Genomic DNA, 18,178 nt, shown 5'->3' with positions numbered 1-18,178 from the left:
TGCACAGAATTAAGATAACAGCACCAATCAAGCTCTATTGTTGTCTAGGGATAAATGACCAATTTCAAAGTGACACAAAGTTCAGTTCGCAGTAACCGTTGCCATGGCGATGGACAACGTGGGGGGGAGGGAGAGAGAGAACGAGAACGACTGATTATTCAGAAAAGGCTTCCACTCACAGACCGGCGATATTGCTCACAAGCAGCTTTCTGGGCGGGTCCTTTGTGATGTCACCTGAGGTCACCGACTGTGACCCCTCCTCCATATGCGGTCGATCCTCTGCAGTGAACCCGACACCCAAGCGAGGGTGGACACACACCGGGTTCCCGCTGATCGTACCTTTCCACCCTGTGCGTTTAAGGTCCGGTACTTCCCACCGACTCGTGAGAGGCGCACCGCTTCCAGGGTCTCGTTACCTCGGGTGTCGTGTGTGTCTTGCCTTAGCGAACCTGTCCCTTTTTATCCCCCTGCTGGGGCATCGCCCGTCCATCACTTCAAACAGTTCAGGGTTCAAAGGGGGAGCCGCTCCAGACAGCTCTCTCTCTCCCGTCCCTTCATTACACATCTCCAGATGCTGCTTCATTGTCCCTTATCTCTCCTTCCCCTGAGGACAGATGGCAGACCAACTTCTGATCTCACAGGACAGCTAACATCTATGTGTATTCTCGTCACAGTATGCAGGTGATACTAAGATAGGTGGAGTTGTGGATGATGAAGTGGGTTTTCAAAGCTTGCAGAGAGATTTAGGACAGTTAGAAGAGTGGGCTGAAAGATGGCAGATGGAGTTTAAAGCTGAAAAATGTGAGGTGCTACATTTTGGTAGAACTAATCAAAATAGGACATACATGGTAAATGCTAGGGCATTAAAGAATGCTTTAGAACAGAGGGATCTAGGAATAATGGTGCATAGTTCCCTGAAGACGGAATCTCGTGTGGATAGGGTGGTGAAGAAAGCTTTTGGTTTTCTGGCCTTTATTAATCAGAGCATAGAGTATAGGAGTTGGGATGTAATGTTGAATTTGTATAAGGCATTGCTAAGGCCAAATCTGGAGTATTGTGCACAGTTCTGGTCACCAAATTATAGGAAGGATGTCAATAAAATTGAGAGAGTACTGAGGAGGTTTACTAAAATGTTGCCTGGGTTTCATCTCCTAAGTTACAGAGAAAGGTTGAACAAGTTCGGTCTTTATTCTTTGGAGCGTGAAAGGTTGAGAGGAGACTTGATAGAGGTGTTTAAAATTGTGAGGGGGATTGATAGAGTTGACATGGTTAGACTTTTTCCATTGAGAGTGGGGAAGATTCAAACAAGAGGGCATGGGTTGAGAATTAGAGGACAAAAGTTTAGGGGTAACATGAGGGGGAACTTCTTTACTCAGAGAGTGGTAGCTGTGTGGAACGAGCTTCCAGCAGAAGTGGTTGAGGCAGGTTTGATGTTGTCGTATAAAGTTAAATTGGATAGATATATGGACAGGAAAGGAATGGAGGGTTACGAGCTGAGTGCAGGTCGGTGGGAATAGGATAGGGTGAGAGTTTGGCATGGACTAGAAGGGCCGAGATGGCCTGTTTCCGTGCTGTAATTGTTATATGGTTATGGGGTTACTTCCTCGGGAGTCTGCAGAGGTTCGGCATGTCATTGAAAACCTTGGCAAACTTCTATAGCTGTGTGGTGGGAAGTGTGCTGACTGGCTGTATTACAGCCTGGAATGGGAACACCAATGCCTATAAGTGGAAAATCCCACAAAAAGTAGCGGATTCGGCCCAGTACATCATGAGTAAAACCCTCCCAACCATCGAGAACATCTACATGAAATGTTGCCATAGAAAAGGAGCATCCAGGCCATGTTCTTTTCTCGCTGCTGCCATCAGATAGAAGGTAAAAGTGCTTCAGGACTCACCCCACCAGGTTCAAGAACAGTTACTGCCCCTCAGCCATCAGGCTCTTGAACAAAAGGTGATAGCTACACTCACTTAAGGGCTCTGTTATATTGTTACTTCATGCTTATAATTCGTTGCTATTTATTTACAGTATATCTGCAATTGCATAGTTTGTTTACAGTTTACACTTGCTTTTCTATAGAGTTGCTAAGTATGCCCGCAGAAAAAGAAACTCAGGGTTCTATGTGGTGTATGTACTCTGATAATAAATTTTACCTTAAATTTTGAACTTTGAGGAAAGGGTTTCATTTTCTTTGGAAGAATTTCCTGAAATGTTGTGCAATACCTCATTTCATTATTAATTGTGAACAGTGTTGCTCTTTCTTCACCTTCTCCAAATCTACCATCTCTTGTTGATGTAGCGAGTGATTTTCCTTTAAGTCCAATCGTAATGGGCCCAAATAAAAAGTATAGCTATGAGATCATGAAATTTGGCTCTCTGCATATGTGCACTTTTGAGTTGATATAAATAAGTATTATTCAGAAGCTGGAAAGCTACATAAATTTTCTACCTTCCCTAGCCTAGAGATACTGAGGACAATTTATCTCCACCCAGACTAAAGAGTGTATTGTGTAATTTGCCTGCAGAGATTTGTCTATACAAACAGTCTTCTGTATTTGTACGGTAACCTGTCAAATGGAGTGGAGGACATGTTCTTTGAAAGTGTAGACAGTGATCTTGCAATTTAAGAATTATTGTATGAAACATGGTACATTCATGTTGTCCTACTTACTACATTGGTCTTCTGAAAGAAGTTAAAGGAAGCAGAATCCCTGTGCGAAATGCAATATTCATCCTATTCATACATAATGAATGGACAGCATACATAGAGCAAAGCACTTCTGTAGTCTAAATGATGCTATTTAATAGAGGCAGATTGTAACAGGCTTGAATCCAGGAAGATTTTTCCTCCAAAACACAATGAGCAATTGTCTGACTACAGTACAATTCATGGAAGTGCTGCAGACTTCTGGTCCATGGGTCAAGTTTAATTATGCCAAGTGTTATTATATTGTCTGTGCTGAGGTCTTAACTACGTATTTAAGGGAGCCCCTCTGTGAAAAAAAAACAGTAGAAGTGTATTTTTCTAATAACTGAGAAAACTGAAACTCCACACCAATGTTTACCAATATCTCACCTACAAAAAATATTCTGCAGTTTTATTTGATTCTTACATCCAAATTAAATAGTTCCACATTTCCCACCTTTCATTCTGTTTGACTTGTAGATTGGGCAAATCAACTTCATTTCTATGTCTAATCTTTTATGATTATAATCTTGAATATATGCAAAAAGATGACAAGAGGAACGACATATTTTAATACTAACCTTTCAATAGATTGCAGATTTAAAAGCTGCAGCCCATACAGCCATTACATTAATATTTCAGTCTTAAAGTATTACATTCCATGCTATTCCCAAGTGGAGCAAATTAAGATATCTGAAAAATTATTTAGAGTCCATTGGTTATGCCTTGGTATGCTTTTCACTGCAGAACTTCCCTTCAAATAATTTAGGTAAGAACCCTTGTAGAAAATTCGACATTTATTGAGAGAAATAACATGATGTGCCATCATATTATTTGACCCCACTAATCTCATGAACAGCATTGCTAACTTCCATATTTACTAACCTCCACCTAGAACCACTGAGTACCTAATCTCTGAGAATGAAAGGGAGAGAGGAACATATTGCAAACATGAGAAAATCAGGAGATGCTGGAAATCCAAGGCAACACACCCAAATTGCTGAAGGAACTCAGCAGGTCAGGCAGCATCTATGGAAAAGAGTAAACATTCAATGTCATGGGCCAATGCCCTTCAGCAGGCCTGGAAAGGAAGGGGAGGAGTCAGAGTAAGACGGTGGGTGGGGGAAGGAGGAAGGAGTACAAGGTGGCAGGTGATAGGTGAAACTGGAAGAGGGGAGTGGGTGAAGTAAAGAGCTGTGAGGTTGATTCGTGAAAGAGATAATGGGCTGGAGAAGGAGGAATTTGACAAGAGAGGATATATTGTCTTACCACATCTCAGAGTTTCTCCCATCTAATGAAATAATATTGAAAGAATAGTCACTTTTTGAAACTGAAAAGGCACTTCAAGTTATTACAGAGTGGCATTAGAACTGCTGGAGGCCAGGGGAGAGGGATTAGGAGTTCTACAAGGGCTGCTGAAGTGTTAGCTGTACTGTTTTATAAGATATATAATGAATCAAGACTGCCTGAGGTCACACAATGGTGATGAAAGATTCTTGCCCACTTTTAAAACCTCATTTTCTTTCTCCAGTGTGTGTTTTAAATATGTTGTTTTGAAACTATAGCCAATATGATGATTCCGAATTGATCCCAAAGTTTTCTGGGTGTTAATGTGAATCTATTTTTCCATCATCCGAATCTGTGTTGGCCAGATAATTGTGTACTGGACAATAGGCTGTAATTTGTCATCAATATGTCCTCTCAAGATTGGTTCTATCATTATTTTACTAATTAAAAATACTGCAATATAATTCAGCAATATCTTTTAAAGTAAAATCACCACTACAGAGAATTTTAACTGCAGATATCTGGAACTAATCAGATATCTGGCATCTGGTGTCAGCTTGTAGAATGTCTCTGTAAGGATATTTATGGGTGAGCCACACTCCTCCCTGAGGTTATTGGAAGGGTCTAGATTACTCCCACTGGCAGTCTGCAGATCTGATGAGATTATGGAAGTGTGATGACAATTCCTTTACACAGTGTGTCAATACAATTTCATGATAAGTAAGTATGTTCTTAGGTGGATAATCCTTAGAGGCCTGTGGTTTGCTGTATACTGTACATAATGTCCACAAATAATACAAGGTGATTATGTTTGATAGAAAGAGATGTATAATATTTGTGCAAATTATTTGTTATCTGGGAAAAGGAACATTACTGAGAGGAAATCAGGAGCCAAGCTCTTTTATTAGTGTTTTTTTCTTAAACAGAAAGAAGCCATGCCAAAGTGCAATATCATAATGAAGTGCTAAACCACTATCATGTGAGCTCTTCGAGAATCCCTTCTCTCTGTGGAAATCAACAAAAATAAGTGTAAAGTGATTAGCTAGAAATCTATCTCTTGCCTGATATGTTCTGAAAATTGATCTTTGATATCAAACCAGGTACCTTAACTGTCAAATTGAAAAGTCAAGCAGTTTACTACAGGTCAGATTTAGAGCTAGTGATTTTTCAAAACATCACCAGAACAGCAAAAGAACAAATTAGTTCAGGGAATGGTCTTCTGAAAAAATTGTGAGTATAGTGAATATTAGTTCTGTGTTAGTTGTAACATAAGTAAAGGATAACAGAAGCAAGTGTTTCGATTTCCATCCGGTTTATTTCCAAGCCAAATGAGAGAGTCTGCTTTTGCATGATCTCCCAGTGCCGGGAGTGGTAGCAGGCACCAGGTTCAGTCACATAATCATGATTGAGCTGGATGGAATGCTTCATGGAGGTGCTTCACCTCATCAGAAAGAGTGGCTTACACGACATACTGAGGTGATCAGTCATCTTCTGCACAGTGTCGGTGATAACAAGAGTCACTACTAGGGTTATAAAATGATAAAGCACAGAACAAAACCATTCAGCCCATAAACCACATTCACATCTTCAGTCTTGCTTCATGGATGATTAATACAGTGCTCTTCAGTTATCAAATGATCAGTAGCTTTATTTTATCATGGCAAAATAAGTACAATTAAGACTGAGGTGATTGGGAGGTAAAATGAATAGCTTAAAATTCCTTGGCCTCACTTGACTTCCACTCTGCAAGGTGGGACTTTAATACCCCATAACATGGCTGATGGTTCATCAGTTAATCTACTCACTAATGAAACCTGAAATTGGGAGTCTGTGATTAGAACTTGGTTCTTCTTTTCTGGCTTCTTATAATCACTTCATGTCTGGGTAATAGACATTATTTTTCCCTACTGTACTCAAGAATTATAATATTAGAAATCTCCTCTGCTTTTACTCTGCCATATGTACCTAAGCCTTCAGCTTGTGTAAAGGGGAAATGTAGAATTTCTTCTCATAGTGAGACATAATCTGTTCATATTTTATGCAATTTGGTTTGTGATGTGAGATAAATCAGACACCAAATGACCTAACAGGAGTTGGTAACCTTAGTTACTGAAATGCTTTGCAAATCACCGGGCAGAGCTTTAAGCAATTTTTGTAACTATGTTAGTGATTTCAAGTCAATGAGGCAAGACAGAAGATGCCTGAGCTTGTCATGTGCACAAGTTACTTCATTTGTCCTTGAGATATTTTATTCTTCCACTTGCTTGACAGCTTCTTCCACTTTCCCCATAGCTCTGGTGTACACAGAAGCTGTAAATATGTAAAATAAGTTGCTGCTAATGAGTGAAGTGTGATCTTGCTAAGAAAGTTTCATGCTGGTGAATGTAAAATTATAAGAACAGTACAATGAAAATGACAATGTAGATGCCTAAATGTGAGGATGCCTGCTTAGACTTTGTCAGCCTGTTGGGAGCTGCATAGCACCACTTAATTCCACCACTGCAAAACAAATAATTCGGTAGGGGAGACAATGGCTAGTGAATATAAGAAATAAAGCAAGGGGTATGCCATTCAGCCCCTTGTGCCTCCTAGCTAGTTATTAAAGTCATGGCTAATATTTTACCTAGGGGTTGCTCGCCTGGACTAAATCTGTAACCCTAATATCCAATAACATATTGATCTCTATCTAGAAAATATGTGGTGACTGCAACATATTGCATAGCCCTTTTGGGTTGAGGATTCCAAAGATTCACTAACCATTGAGTGTATAAGTTTACCATCTCAGTCCTGAATTGCTGACCCTTTATTTGGAGACTGTGACCCCTGGTTCTATTACCACAGCATGGGCGAAGTTTAGATCAGTGCTTACCTTGTCTGGTAAGGATTTTGTACACCTCTCATTCTTCTAAGCACTGGAAAAGTGTCCCCAGAGGGTTATCCTCCCATTCCAGGAATCAATCTAGTGTATTTTGATGTATTCTTCTTGTAAATATGTGTTTCCTTGGTTAGCTACACCAGATCTGTAAATAATAGTGCAGGTACCATCTCACAACTATTCAATATAGTTTTAGAGGATACCTTTACTCTTTTACTTAAGTCCTCTTGCAATTAATGCCAACATTTTGGTTGACTTCCACATTACTTGCTGTTCCTACATTTTAACTTTCGATGATTTGAATGCAAGGGCATCCAAATCCCTCTAAACTCTGACAATTTTTGACCATTTATAGAGAACTATCTTTATACTTTTCTATCAAGATGCATGATTTTTATATACTCAGTGGCCACTTTATTAGCTACAGGAGGTACTGAGTGTATTTAAGAACATTTGTGGATTTCTGTGCTGCAGCCCATCCACGTCAAGGTTTGATGTGTTCTGCATTCAGCTATGGTGTTCTGCACACCACTGTTATAATGCATGGTTATTTGAGTTATGATTGCCTTCCTGTCAGTTTGAACCAGTCTGACCATTCTCCTGTGATCTTTCTCATTACCAAAATGTTTACACCCACAGAAACGCCACTCACTGGATTTTTTTTTTGCTTTTTGCACCATTCTCTGTAAACTCTAGAGACTGTTGTGCATGAAAATGCCATGAAATTAGCAGTTTCTGAGATACTCAAACCACCCCATCTGGTACCAACAATCATTCCATATTCAAAGTCACTTAGATCAAAATTCTTCCCCATTCTGATGTTTAGCCTGAACGACAAATTAAAATCTTGACCATGCTTGCATGCTTTTACGTATTGAGTTGCTGCCACTTAACTGGCTGATTAGATAGTTGCATGAACTAAAAATGTGGCCACTGAGAGTATATGTAATATTTAAATTTGAATAGGGCTTACATGGTTTTGAAAACTGAGGAATTTCAATACATAAATTATGTTACAAATGTCTATGTAATTTTTGAATCCATTCTTCATGTCCGGTAATTGTTACAGATTTGATGAAGTTTAAAGCACAGTTTCTGTTGGGTGTTAAGATCTCACATAACTCAATTATACATTCACGCAGTTAGTAGTCCTCTGATTAGATCACAATTTGAGGCACACAGTTAATACAACAGTAATTACTTTTCATATCCCTTTGTGTCCTAGCCATCAGTGCAGACTCCTTGATCCACTGCCCCCTGAAGCCTCAATGCCTCTCCATTTCTAGATTCCAGTGCATCACTCATTTTAACTGTTCCACCTCTGTGACTTGAGCTTTCCACCACCTTGATCATGAACTCTGGAATTATTTTCCAAAACTTCTCTTCCTCCCTAACATTCTTTTAAGAAACTTTATAAAACCTGCCTCTGAAGAACCTTTGGCCATATGTAGAATTTACCTTTAATGAGATTCAATTACAAATTTCTTTAAAAAATTGAAATAATGTGCTGTGGTAATGGTACCATACAAAATCAATTTATTCCTGAATTGTTAACTTGCTGTTTTTGTAATGAATTGCTGTGCCAATGCCATACAGGATGGACACTGGTGATGATCAGTTCTAGCAATGCAATGTCATTTCAGATTTAAAACAAAATACTCACCTCTTCTGTTTGGTAGATTTCCAAATCTACTTGAATCATTAATTTATAAATGTTCTAATTGCCTGCCTATGTGTTGCCTTTGAGGTTCTAAGTTCGAAGTAACTTTAATATCAAAGTATATTTCAACAAATCCCACCCTGAGGTTTATTTTCTTACAGGCTTTCACAGAACAAAGAAATACAACAGAGTCAATGAAAAACTACACACAAAGTCTGACAAGTAACCAATGTGCAAAAGAAGACAACTGTTCAAATAAAAATTAAAAATTAATAATAATAACCAACAAATAAATAAATAAATAAATTATACTTGTTCGTCCATCATTGACGTCGATGAGGAGCTCGACACCATTATGATGGTGTCAAGACTAGCGTGTGATTTGGATTTAAGTGAGGGAGAGTTGCGCAGCGTCAGCCTCACTCTCTCTTCCCAATTCCCATCTGGATCCAGTGGCAAGACAGAGTCTAGACGGCTGGAGATGGGACAAGGCGCAGTGGATGACCAGGACGTCTTCTGTGTCTTGTCCTGCTCGACACATTCCACGACGCTTGCAGAGACCGCCTTCTTGACCGTTGGACCTTCCATGGGTCTCGTCAGCTCAATCCGCCAGAGTCTGTCTTCACTTGCTGGGATAGGCAACTCCCTATCTCACCGAGGGTTTGAGACCCGTCGGCTACCCTCACCTGGTTTAGCCGGCTTGTCGAAGCTGTTGCCCGGGGTGTGGCCGCTGTCGCATGCAAACAGCTACGGGGAGCCACAGGTGAGAGCTGAGTGCCAGGTGGGGACCAAAGGTGGACTAACCGCCCTGAAAAGGACGCGACATGTTCCCCCACCAGAGGTGCTACCCCTCCCTGACACCCCATACACCCCAAATTATACTGAGAACATGAGTTGTAGAGTCTTTGAAAGTGAGTCCATAGGTTGTGGAATCAATTCAATGTTGAGGTGAGTGAGTTATCCCCTCTGGTTCAGGAGCCTGATAGTTGAAGGGTAATAACAGTTCCTGAACCGGGTGGTGTGGGACATAAGGCTCCTGTATCTTCTTGCTGATGGCAGCAGTAAGAAGAGAACTTGGCTGAGATAGTTTCTTCCTCTTCATTTTTAGTTATGTCAGCTATGGTTACAATAATAACATTGTCCTAATTCTTGTTTAATGCATATAATATTATAATATTAATGCAGATATCTCCAGATCAATTGCTCTGTAGAGAAACACCACATACATAATGAAACGATTGTTATACAAACTAAACATGTGATTTATCTACTAGTGTGAGACTATCATCACAAGCTCTACAACTATTCAAAGCAAACGTCTTCTTCTCAAGGTAATTTATACTAATAAACCATTATGGACTTTATGGCATTTCTCTAAAAGGTGTTAGATAGACTTGCAACGCACACAAAATGCTGGGGGAACTCAGCAGGCTGGCAGCATCTATGGAAGAGTGAACAGTCGATGTTTCAGGTCGAGACCCTTCACCAGGACTGGAAAAAAAAGATGAGAAATCAGGGCAAGAAGTTGGGGGAAGGGAAGGAAGAAGTACAAGGTGATAGGTGATAAGTGAAAATGGGAGGGGGGAGTAGGGAAGTAAAGGGGTGGGACGCTGATAGATGAAAGAGATAAAGGGCTGGAGAAGAGGGAATGTGGTAGGAAAGGGCGGAGCGTCCCAGTGCTTTACATCACCTCATCCCCCACGTCCTGGTTTCACCTATCATCTACCACCTTGTACTTCTTCCTCCCCTTCTCCCACCCGCTTCTTTCTCTAACTTCTCATCTTTCCTTTAAGTCCTGATGAAGGATCTCAGCCTGAAATGTTGACTGTTTACTCTTTTCCATAGATGCTGCCTGGCCTGCTCAGTTCCTCCAGCATTTTGTGTGTGTTCCTTTGGATTTCCAGCATCTTGTGTGTGTTCCTTTGGATTTCCAGCATCTTGTGTGTGTTCCTTTGGATTTCCAGCACCTACAGATTTTCTCGTCTTTGTTAGGTAGACTTACCTGGTCTGTTGCCCATTAATAACATTGTTTATCCACAACCTTTCCTCCTTCATTTCTTCTTCATATTTCCTAACATGTGAAGTCTCAGATTTTAGAAGTACGGGCTAACATAGACATCATAAATTTCAAGAACGACACTTATCCTGTATATTCAAACCTTAGGGTTATATGTCAGTCATGCAGAATACTCTATATAGAGGAGATACCAGTTGAGATAGCCAGTATTCTGTAAGTATGATTTTGATAACCTGTTCAGTATTAATGAAGTACATTACAGATTCTGAAATGACATTCTCTTTGTCTGGTACTCTAATACATATATATCTTCTCTCATTATAATTTTAAGAACTCTGCTGAAATTAAGAACTTGTGTGCACTAAAAAGAAACAAAAAAAAACTGCTGGAAATCTAAAATAAAAGTGAAAGCTGGAAGTACTCAGCATGCCAGACAGCATCAGTGGAGAAGGAAAGAAGCTTCAGATCAGAGATTTTCATGAAAAACATAGTAAATAAGAGTGTTTTATTAATTTAAATATAAATACTTAAATATACTGTACAGTATATAGAAAATTGTGATTCATATTGTCAGATATTCCATTAAATTGGAAAGTATCAAGGAGATGAAATTGTTTCCACCCCATTGTACTCTGTGATAGCTCTATTGTTAGAATATATAGCATGCAAAATAAAGTATAGCTGAATAACTAAGTCAGATTAGTATTTTGATTACCTGTCTAATAGAAATTGTAAAGTTATGACTTAAAAGCATTCTATTTAAGATTCTGACTGTCTTGCATAAGAATAGATTATCTGACTTGATTCCAGAATCCTAGGTGGAGGAAACAAAATGATGACATCCAATAAATCCTCCTGCAGAGATTCCAATGCAATTTCTCTCAAGTTGCCCTCATTCCATTCGAATTATCCTTGTGCAGATCTAGTGGGGAATTGCCAAATAGTTTCAGCAATCCAGTTAATATATTTCTTTTTCTATAAACTATCCAATTTCCTCTGAATTTCCCTTGCAACAATTCTACTTGTGTTCTTTACAGCTACTCCTAATATTTTCAGCATACATGATGATCCATAAGTTATATACATAAGTTATATAAATTCTATGGTATACCCTTTTTTTGGCATATTGGGTCAAGCTGGTATAGCATGTTACATGTTAAAGGTTCTTTGAATACCTATTTAAAATGCTTAAATAGCTGTAAATTAGGGTTGAGGTTGCATATGATGCTTTTTTTAAATTTATATACGAGTCCTCATTTTACCTCTGCAAATCCAACAGTATTTTAAAGCAATGTTAACTTTGATGACAATTCCACAAGCATCCAGATTATTTGAATTCTATTACAAATTAATTTCTGAGTAAAATACAACTGATTAGATTTGAACCACCAGCATTGGTTCATCCAAGTTTTCAAAGGAAGGTCTATTCTTTCTTGTCTGGAGGTTCAGTATTATCAACGAAAATAAATAATGCCTTTATATTACTGATAAGATGCAATACAAGGGTTGATAGTGTTTGAATTTATTATACGAATGTCAATTATATCAATTATTAACTACAGTATATATATATACCAAGATGATTCTAGACTTTTGTGGCTTCTTTACAGATATTATTTACCTGAATTTGTGTATTTCAGGGTGTTGGAGACAGTTTGTTGAAGTATGAAATTTTATTGAGCTGTCATCAAAATCAAAGTGTAAAAAACAAAATGACTAGTTGGAAAAAGTAACAGAATCTACTATGAATTGACTAGGTAAGTAATTTCATTTTGTTCAGTCATTAATCCCTAAGCCACATTCTTTCATTATATAATAATGGTATTATTTAATGCTGAGATATAATTCATCTGTTTTTTCTTCATTTTGAATTTCAATTTGGTGACAGTTATAAACACTTCAATTGCGGAAGATTAAGTTTTGACTAGACTCACAAAATAAAAGTCCATCCTTTCTTCTTTGACATAGCTTGAATAAGAGCAGAAGTGCAGACACTTCAATCTAGACAATGTCCTACTTTTGACACCAATGTTGAATTAATCTATTTCACCATAAAGTTCATCTGGATTTATCTGAGAGTTAAATGTATTAAGGTGGTCTTCAACAATTTCATCAAAGAAATATGGAACATCATCCGAGCCATTCATTTTAAAGATTTATTGACTGATTATCAAAGAAAGAAAGGATTTATAAAATGCCTTTACTTTCTATCACAGAAAGGTCTCAAATTTCTTTGAAGTATAATATCTGATGTCATCTGGAAAGCATGGAATTTCTTTTACGTCTACACTAAATTTTTATTGGTGCCCATTTGATAAAGGCCTTGCTGGAAGAGTTTCATCAGAGGCATAAAAAGTCTGATATCTGTTTTCAGCCTAAAACTGGCAGATCTATACTTTCTTCAGAAATCCTGTATTATTATAAACATAATGTAAAAGCAGAAGATATGAGATCATACACTTGTGACGAAATCCTATAGACCAGGGCATTAACTCAGCTCTTTCCACAGATGCTGTCCGGCTTGCTGTGTACTTCCAGCATCTTTCATTTTATTGCTAATTGCTTGTGTTTCTTTCTACAATGCAATAAAACCATGACAAATCTTTTAAATGGCATCTATTTATATATCTATATTGCTTTCCCCCTATTACAACATGTTCATTCTTTCACTACTTTCTGTCGAAACTATTTTACATTATGAACTTGCACCAAGGAAGACACATTTTATGAAGAATTTAACAATATAAATCTGAGAAAATAAAGACCTCCTTAACATCATATCGTTTCTAAGATTAATCAATAGCCTTTTTAAAGTTTAAGTATTGCATCTCACCTGTAGTCCAAATCATTAAATACCTTTATTACAGGATAAAATCGAAAAATTTAGCAGGGAAAAGGCACTAAGCACGCAGTGAAATGTGTTTATAATTAGTAGTTATTTTGTAGATGGCGTCGGTGGGGCAGTAAAGGAGGTTCAATATATAATAAAATTAGATATACACGGCCTCAAATACAGTTGCTATTGCAATGAGCCGAGGCTGTAGAGATGTGACCGAAGCCGCAGACCTCCCCACTGGCATCTTCTTAGGGAAATACGTTTTGTGCCCAATGTTCACTTTCTATCGATGTGCAAGTTCCCATATATATATTACTTGAGGGAGGCGTTAGCTCATGTGAGGTCAAGACTCCGGAAGATAAAGTTTACATATATATTTGTGCTATGTATAATATTTAGACAGAAGTGTATTCAATGAGAGTCTCAGGGGTTGTTTACCACACACTTACTTTAAACACGAAATTAAATGGCAATAAATATGTTTTCAAAGTACAAATTGAAATCGCCGTGAGCACATGATGTATTTTAAGTTCAGGAGAAAATAACACTCTAATCAGAAGCTAATATACATATCAGAAACTTTTAAAAGATGAGAAACCGAGATGCAAAGTCGACGCATACAAAGCAGATAGTCTTTCACCGTACTGTTCCTAAACAAAAAAAAACGGTACAGAATGTTCCAGTTTCTTTTAATAGATCGACTTCTGTTTTTTCTTTCAAGGAAGTAAGCATTTCGTGCGTTAATAAAGTTCGCTATTAGCTCGGCCGTAGTTTTTAATGTCTGAGAAGTAAATCTGTGATCGAATTTTAACACCAAATCGAAGCGTGAGAAAAGTACCTGAAATTATCCATTTTAGTGCAGCTAAGGAGATTGCACAATACCTTGTCTTTTATTTCTATTTTTCCGCGATAGAAAAATAAAGCCGGAAATGAACATTTGTGTTCTGAGTTACTTGTTCATTCAATAGTTGCGCTTTGAAAACATTTCACTATTATTATTTGTATTATATTATCATGCTTATTTTCAGTTCTAAAAATTATTATATTATATTTGTAATATTCGGTGTATTGCAGTTCTACAATTAACTATGAAAAAATCCAGATATATTGTTCCAAGATAATATTTTTGATATAAATTTCTTATATTTTCGTTTACTTTAAAAAGGGTTACGGATATATAAAAAAGTTAGTCGAAGATAGGTTGCAATAACTAATATGAGCAATTGGGGGCGTCTGAAGCACACAGACTGGCTTAATAATTCACTTGTGTTCATTGTAAAACGTTCTACCTGTCCCTCTCGTCACTCCCTCTTCTATGAGTGAAGGAGAGACTTCAACTTGAAATATATCTTACCAGAATCCGGCTGCAAATATGCCTCTGTATTTTAATTTGAAGGTAACTGATCACTAAATGCTAAGAATGAACATAAGACTTGCAAAATTATTTTAAAAATCTTTGTCAATTACTTATAGTTTATTTGGAACATAGCAGTTAGTAAAACTGAACGATTTCAGTTCACATTCTTATGAGGTTGGACATGGAAAAGTGAGCAGTAAGCTACAGGCAGAAGCCAAGGACTTCCATTTTAAATGAACAAATCTCTCAGTATTGAGGCTATTTAGACTTTAGCTAACAAGGAAGTTTTCTTCAACTCCACGAACGATTCTTTGACAAGTAATCTAGTACTTAAATGCAATGCATATTAAGAGATGAAGAAAACTATGAAAACATTTACTTTTCGATGCCGTGAACGTTCGATGGTCCTTGAATTACTCCGTTGCTGAGGAATATTAACAGTTATTCCTAAACATATCAATAAATATACATACTACTTCAAAATTGAAATAAAAGCGTCTGTGGAAATGAGACTGTTAATTTCATCGAAAAGAAGATTTGTTAACACCCGCAGCTTTAAGTGATGTGAAAATTTCTTTCTCGTTTTGCCTCTTGCTGTACCCCCAAGCCTCTCTCCATGGCCTCGGGAATTGCGGACTGTGAATATTTTCTCTCTCTTTTTTAATATAATCCACGAACTATTTGTCCAAATCGCGAAGGATTCATTTCCAGGCCCATAGTCACGTAGAATATATGATTTAGTACAAACAGTTGCTGTTTTCAGTGATATCCAAGCTATATTAAATGAATATATCCATCTTTTCTCTGGCCTGTTACGCAGTTCAGTCACCAAGTGTTGCAGATGCAATTCGACTGCAGTTGGACAACAGCAGTACTGGAAAAGTTTGCAAAAAGCTTCCCCAGGGTGGCGGGAGTCGGGTGGGGGTGTAATATGCGAATTATTGCGTTCTGATCAACAATTATTGCATTTGGAGTTTTACTGCATTCTGCTATTCACAGAGAATTTCGCCAGTCATGGTGCATTCTGTAAATACTTTTACGCAAATAGAAAACCACTCTTGTTGAACAGTATTTCTCAGGAAGCATAAAGGACTGTTGTTCTTTCCCACTCAGACTTTTGACACTGGCTATTTGATATGATTGGAGCGTGTTTTGTTTCATATTTATCTATATGAAGACCTTCCATAACCTCAGAAACAATTATTAGAAGTTGGATCTAATTGTTATCTGCTTAGCCAATGCGTAACTGTCTAGCGCCAAACTCCCCAAACACTGAGGCAAACACTTGTCTCCTCCCATCTTTTCCCCACCCACCTAACCTCCACCCTCGGCTCCTTCCTGCCCTAAATTGCCCACATTTTTCAGCCCGTAATGAATTTACTGCCTTGTTTTATTTCTCGGGTAACCCTTTAGATAGCGATGCTTTGCTGCATAGTCGAGAATTTGACGATAATCCTTGGAGTAGCTGCTCCCTCCCATCTATTGGAAGCTTTGATAACAATTCAGCAAATACGGCAATTCAGTTTTCTCTTAAACTGAATTGTTTAAAAGGGGCTGTCTGCCTCTGTGCTGTCTTTATCTTGCACAGAGTCTAAGTAAACTAGATTTTATTCCCGTTTTCAGCATTTAATTGAGAGAGTGCAGCTATTCCCAATGGATGCTCGACTGAGACTGAAAATCAGGATTTCTATAAGCATCGTGTCTATGAAGGAATATTAGTAATTGAAGAGATATCGCCTGATATGTACTAGAAGATCTTTTCATGTAGCACCTTCCGCTATATTTGTTTCATAGACATATTAGTCCAGATTTTTTTGAAGTTAGCAACTTTATTTCTCTCCAGTCTTACAAATCATGGTATCTGGTTTATTTCACTTCCGACAGTTGTATCTTGTCAATAAAAGTAAGATCGGCTGAGATTATTTCAGGGGAACTCCATCCATTTCCAGTGAATTAGTTCAGTGAAAGTGACATTCTGTCTCCTTTTTCTACGATCAGCTTTTAAATTTTTAATTCATTTTCCAATTAGTTCTTTTTTTAAAAAAAACGAGGAACTATTATTGACCCAGAGTTTGCTAGAAAGTGAAATGTGTTGAATCCCTCGCAGCCAATGCACAGTTTGATTTAATTATTCATTTTTTGGTGCAAGATGGTGACGCGTGTGTTATAGAACAAAGGGAATGTGAAAATGAAAGGCAGAGATTGGGGTGGGGGTGGGGTGGGGGTTGGTGGAGAGGGGGAGCTGACGCTAAAAATCAGCTGGTAAAGGTAAACCTCCAGCCTGTCAGTGCCACTCCTCTCGCACCGGCCTGGATGACTCTTCCATTAACACAAACTGCTTTCCCAACAGCATCCAGCCCTCATTCCTTGTAAGTACAGCCATCCTATTAATAGCATGCCAATGTTATTTACAGTATTGTGTAGCTGTGTGTCTGGTGTCATCGTGCTCGCACCGCCACCGAAAAGGCAACGCTGAAACTTTTATTTTCACTTACTTAACCTTGTACCAGAAATTAAAATATTAAGATTCTTAACTTGTTTTGTGTGAGCAGGTAACATTTAAAATCCAAGGGAAATATTATTTTGCGCGCCGTTTTGTTTTCATTCTTTTGTGTTTCCTTTTTTGAGCTTGCGGTCAATTGCTTACAAAAATAATTGTGCCTGAACTGTTTGTACATAATGTAAGCATTCTGCGTTTTGCTGAGTAACATTTGCTCTCCCTCACTTATATTCATTGGGTTTGCTGTCATGTACAAAGGCAAACAATGATTTCTAACTGTTAACCTGAACGCTCGTTTTATCTGAGCGCCCGACTCACCATATCAGACTCCGAATATCTTTAATGAACACTTTGAGGTAAGTTCCTTTAACTTAAACATATATTGCTTTTAATGGTATGAATTTATTTAAGGCTGTTTTCAGTTCCTTTCGGCTCACCAACAACACTCTGGGTAACTTTCACCCATACCTTTTCGCTTTTGTCACATTCCTTCACAAGGTTCCATTTCCTGTAGTTTTACTAATCCCACTTGAGTCAGACAAGCCATGGAATCTTTCTTAATGTGAATTGTTAAAAAGAAAAGTACCTTTAATAAATGTGATGGGGGAGGGGGCGGTCAAATGTTAATATAGTAGTTGTGTTTGCAGGAGGGTGGGCGACCGGTATCGATTTCATCCAGTTTATCGGCAAGACTAGCGCAACATTGACATGGTCAATAAAGATTGGTCATATTTCATAAGCTTAGCTGCGATTTAAGAACAAACGCGTAATAAGAGATTCAAAGGACTGAGGGATAATTTTGTCTTCGGTCTTGGTGATAGACTAATATGTTCGAAATTGGATTTAACTTTTATTTGGATGTACGAAAGAGCTCACCAGATGTTTGTCTAAGAACAGATTTTGGACTGATTTATTCTCGGTCTATGTGTTACGAAATTAAGCTTCTCAACTCACGCCGTGTC

The 18,178-nt window shown here is 38.1% G+C and overlaps 1 protein-coding gene across 1 annotated transcript in view; it reads left to right on the top strand.

Moving 5' to 3' along the window:
• Positions 1-17,198: 17,198 nt before the first annotated feature.
• The window catches only part of sox6 (SRY-box transcription factor 6), a 630,558-nt gene continuing 629,578 nt past the window's right edge, over positions 17,199-18,178 (top strand). Inside the window, exon 1 of the mRNA XM_063061910.1 lies at positions 17,199-17,572. Coding sequence (XP_062917980.1) covers positions 17,559-17,572 — 14 coding nt within the window. The 5' untranslated portion in view covers positions 17,199-17,558. The remainder of the gene's footprint in view (positions 17,573-18,178) is intronic.

This window comes from Mobula hypostoma, chromosome 11 (genome assembly GCF_963921235.1).
Source record: "Mobula hypostoma chromosome 11, sMobHyp1.1, whole genome shotgun sequence".
In the NCBI taxonomy this organism is placed as follows: Eukaryota; Metazoa; Chordata; class Chondrichthyes; order Myliobatiformes; family Myliobatidae; genus Mobula; species Mobula hypostoma.
This window is presented reverse-complemented; position numbering and strand designations above follow the sequence as displayed.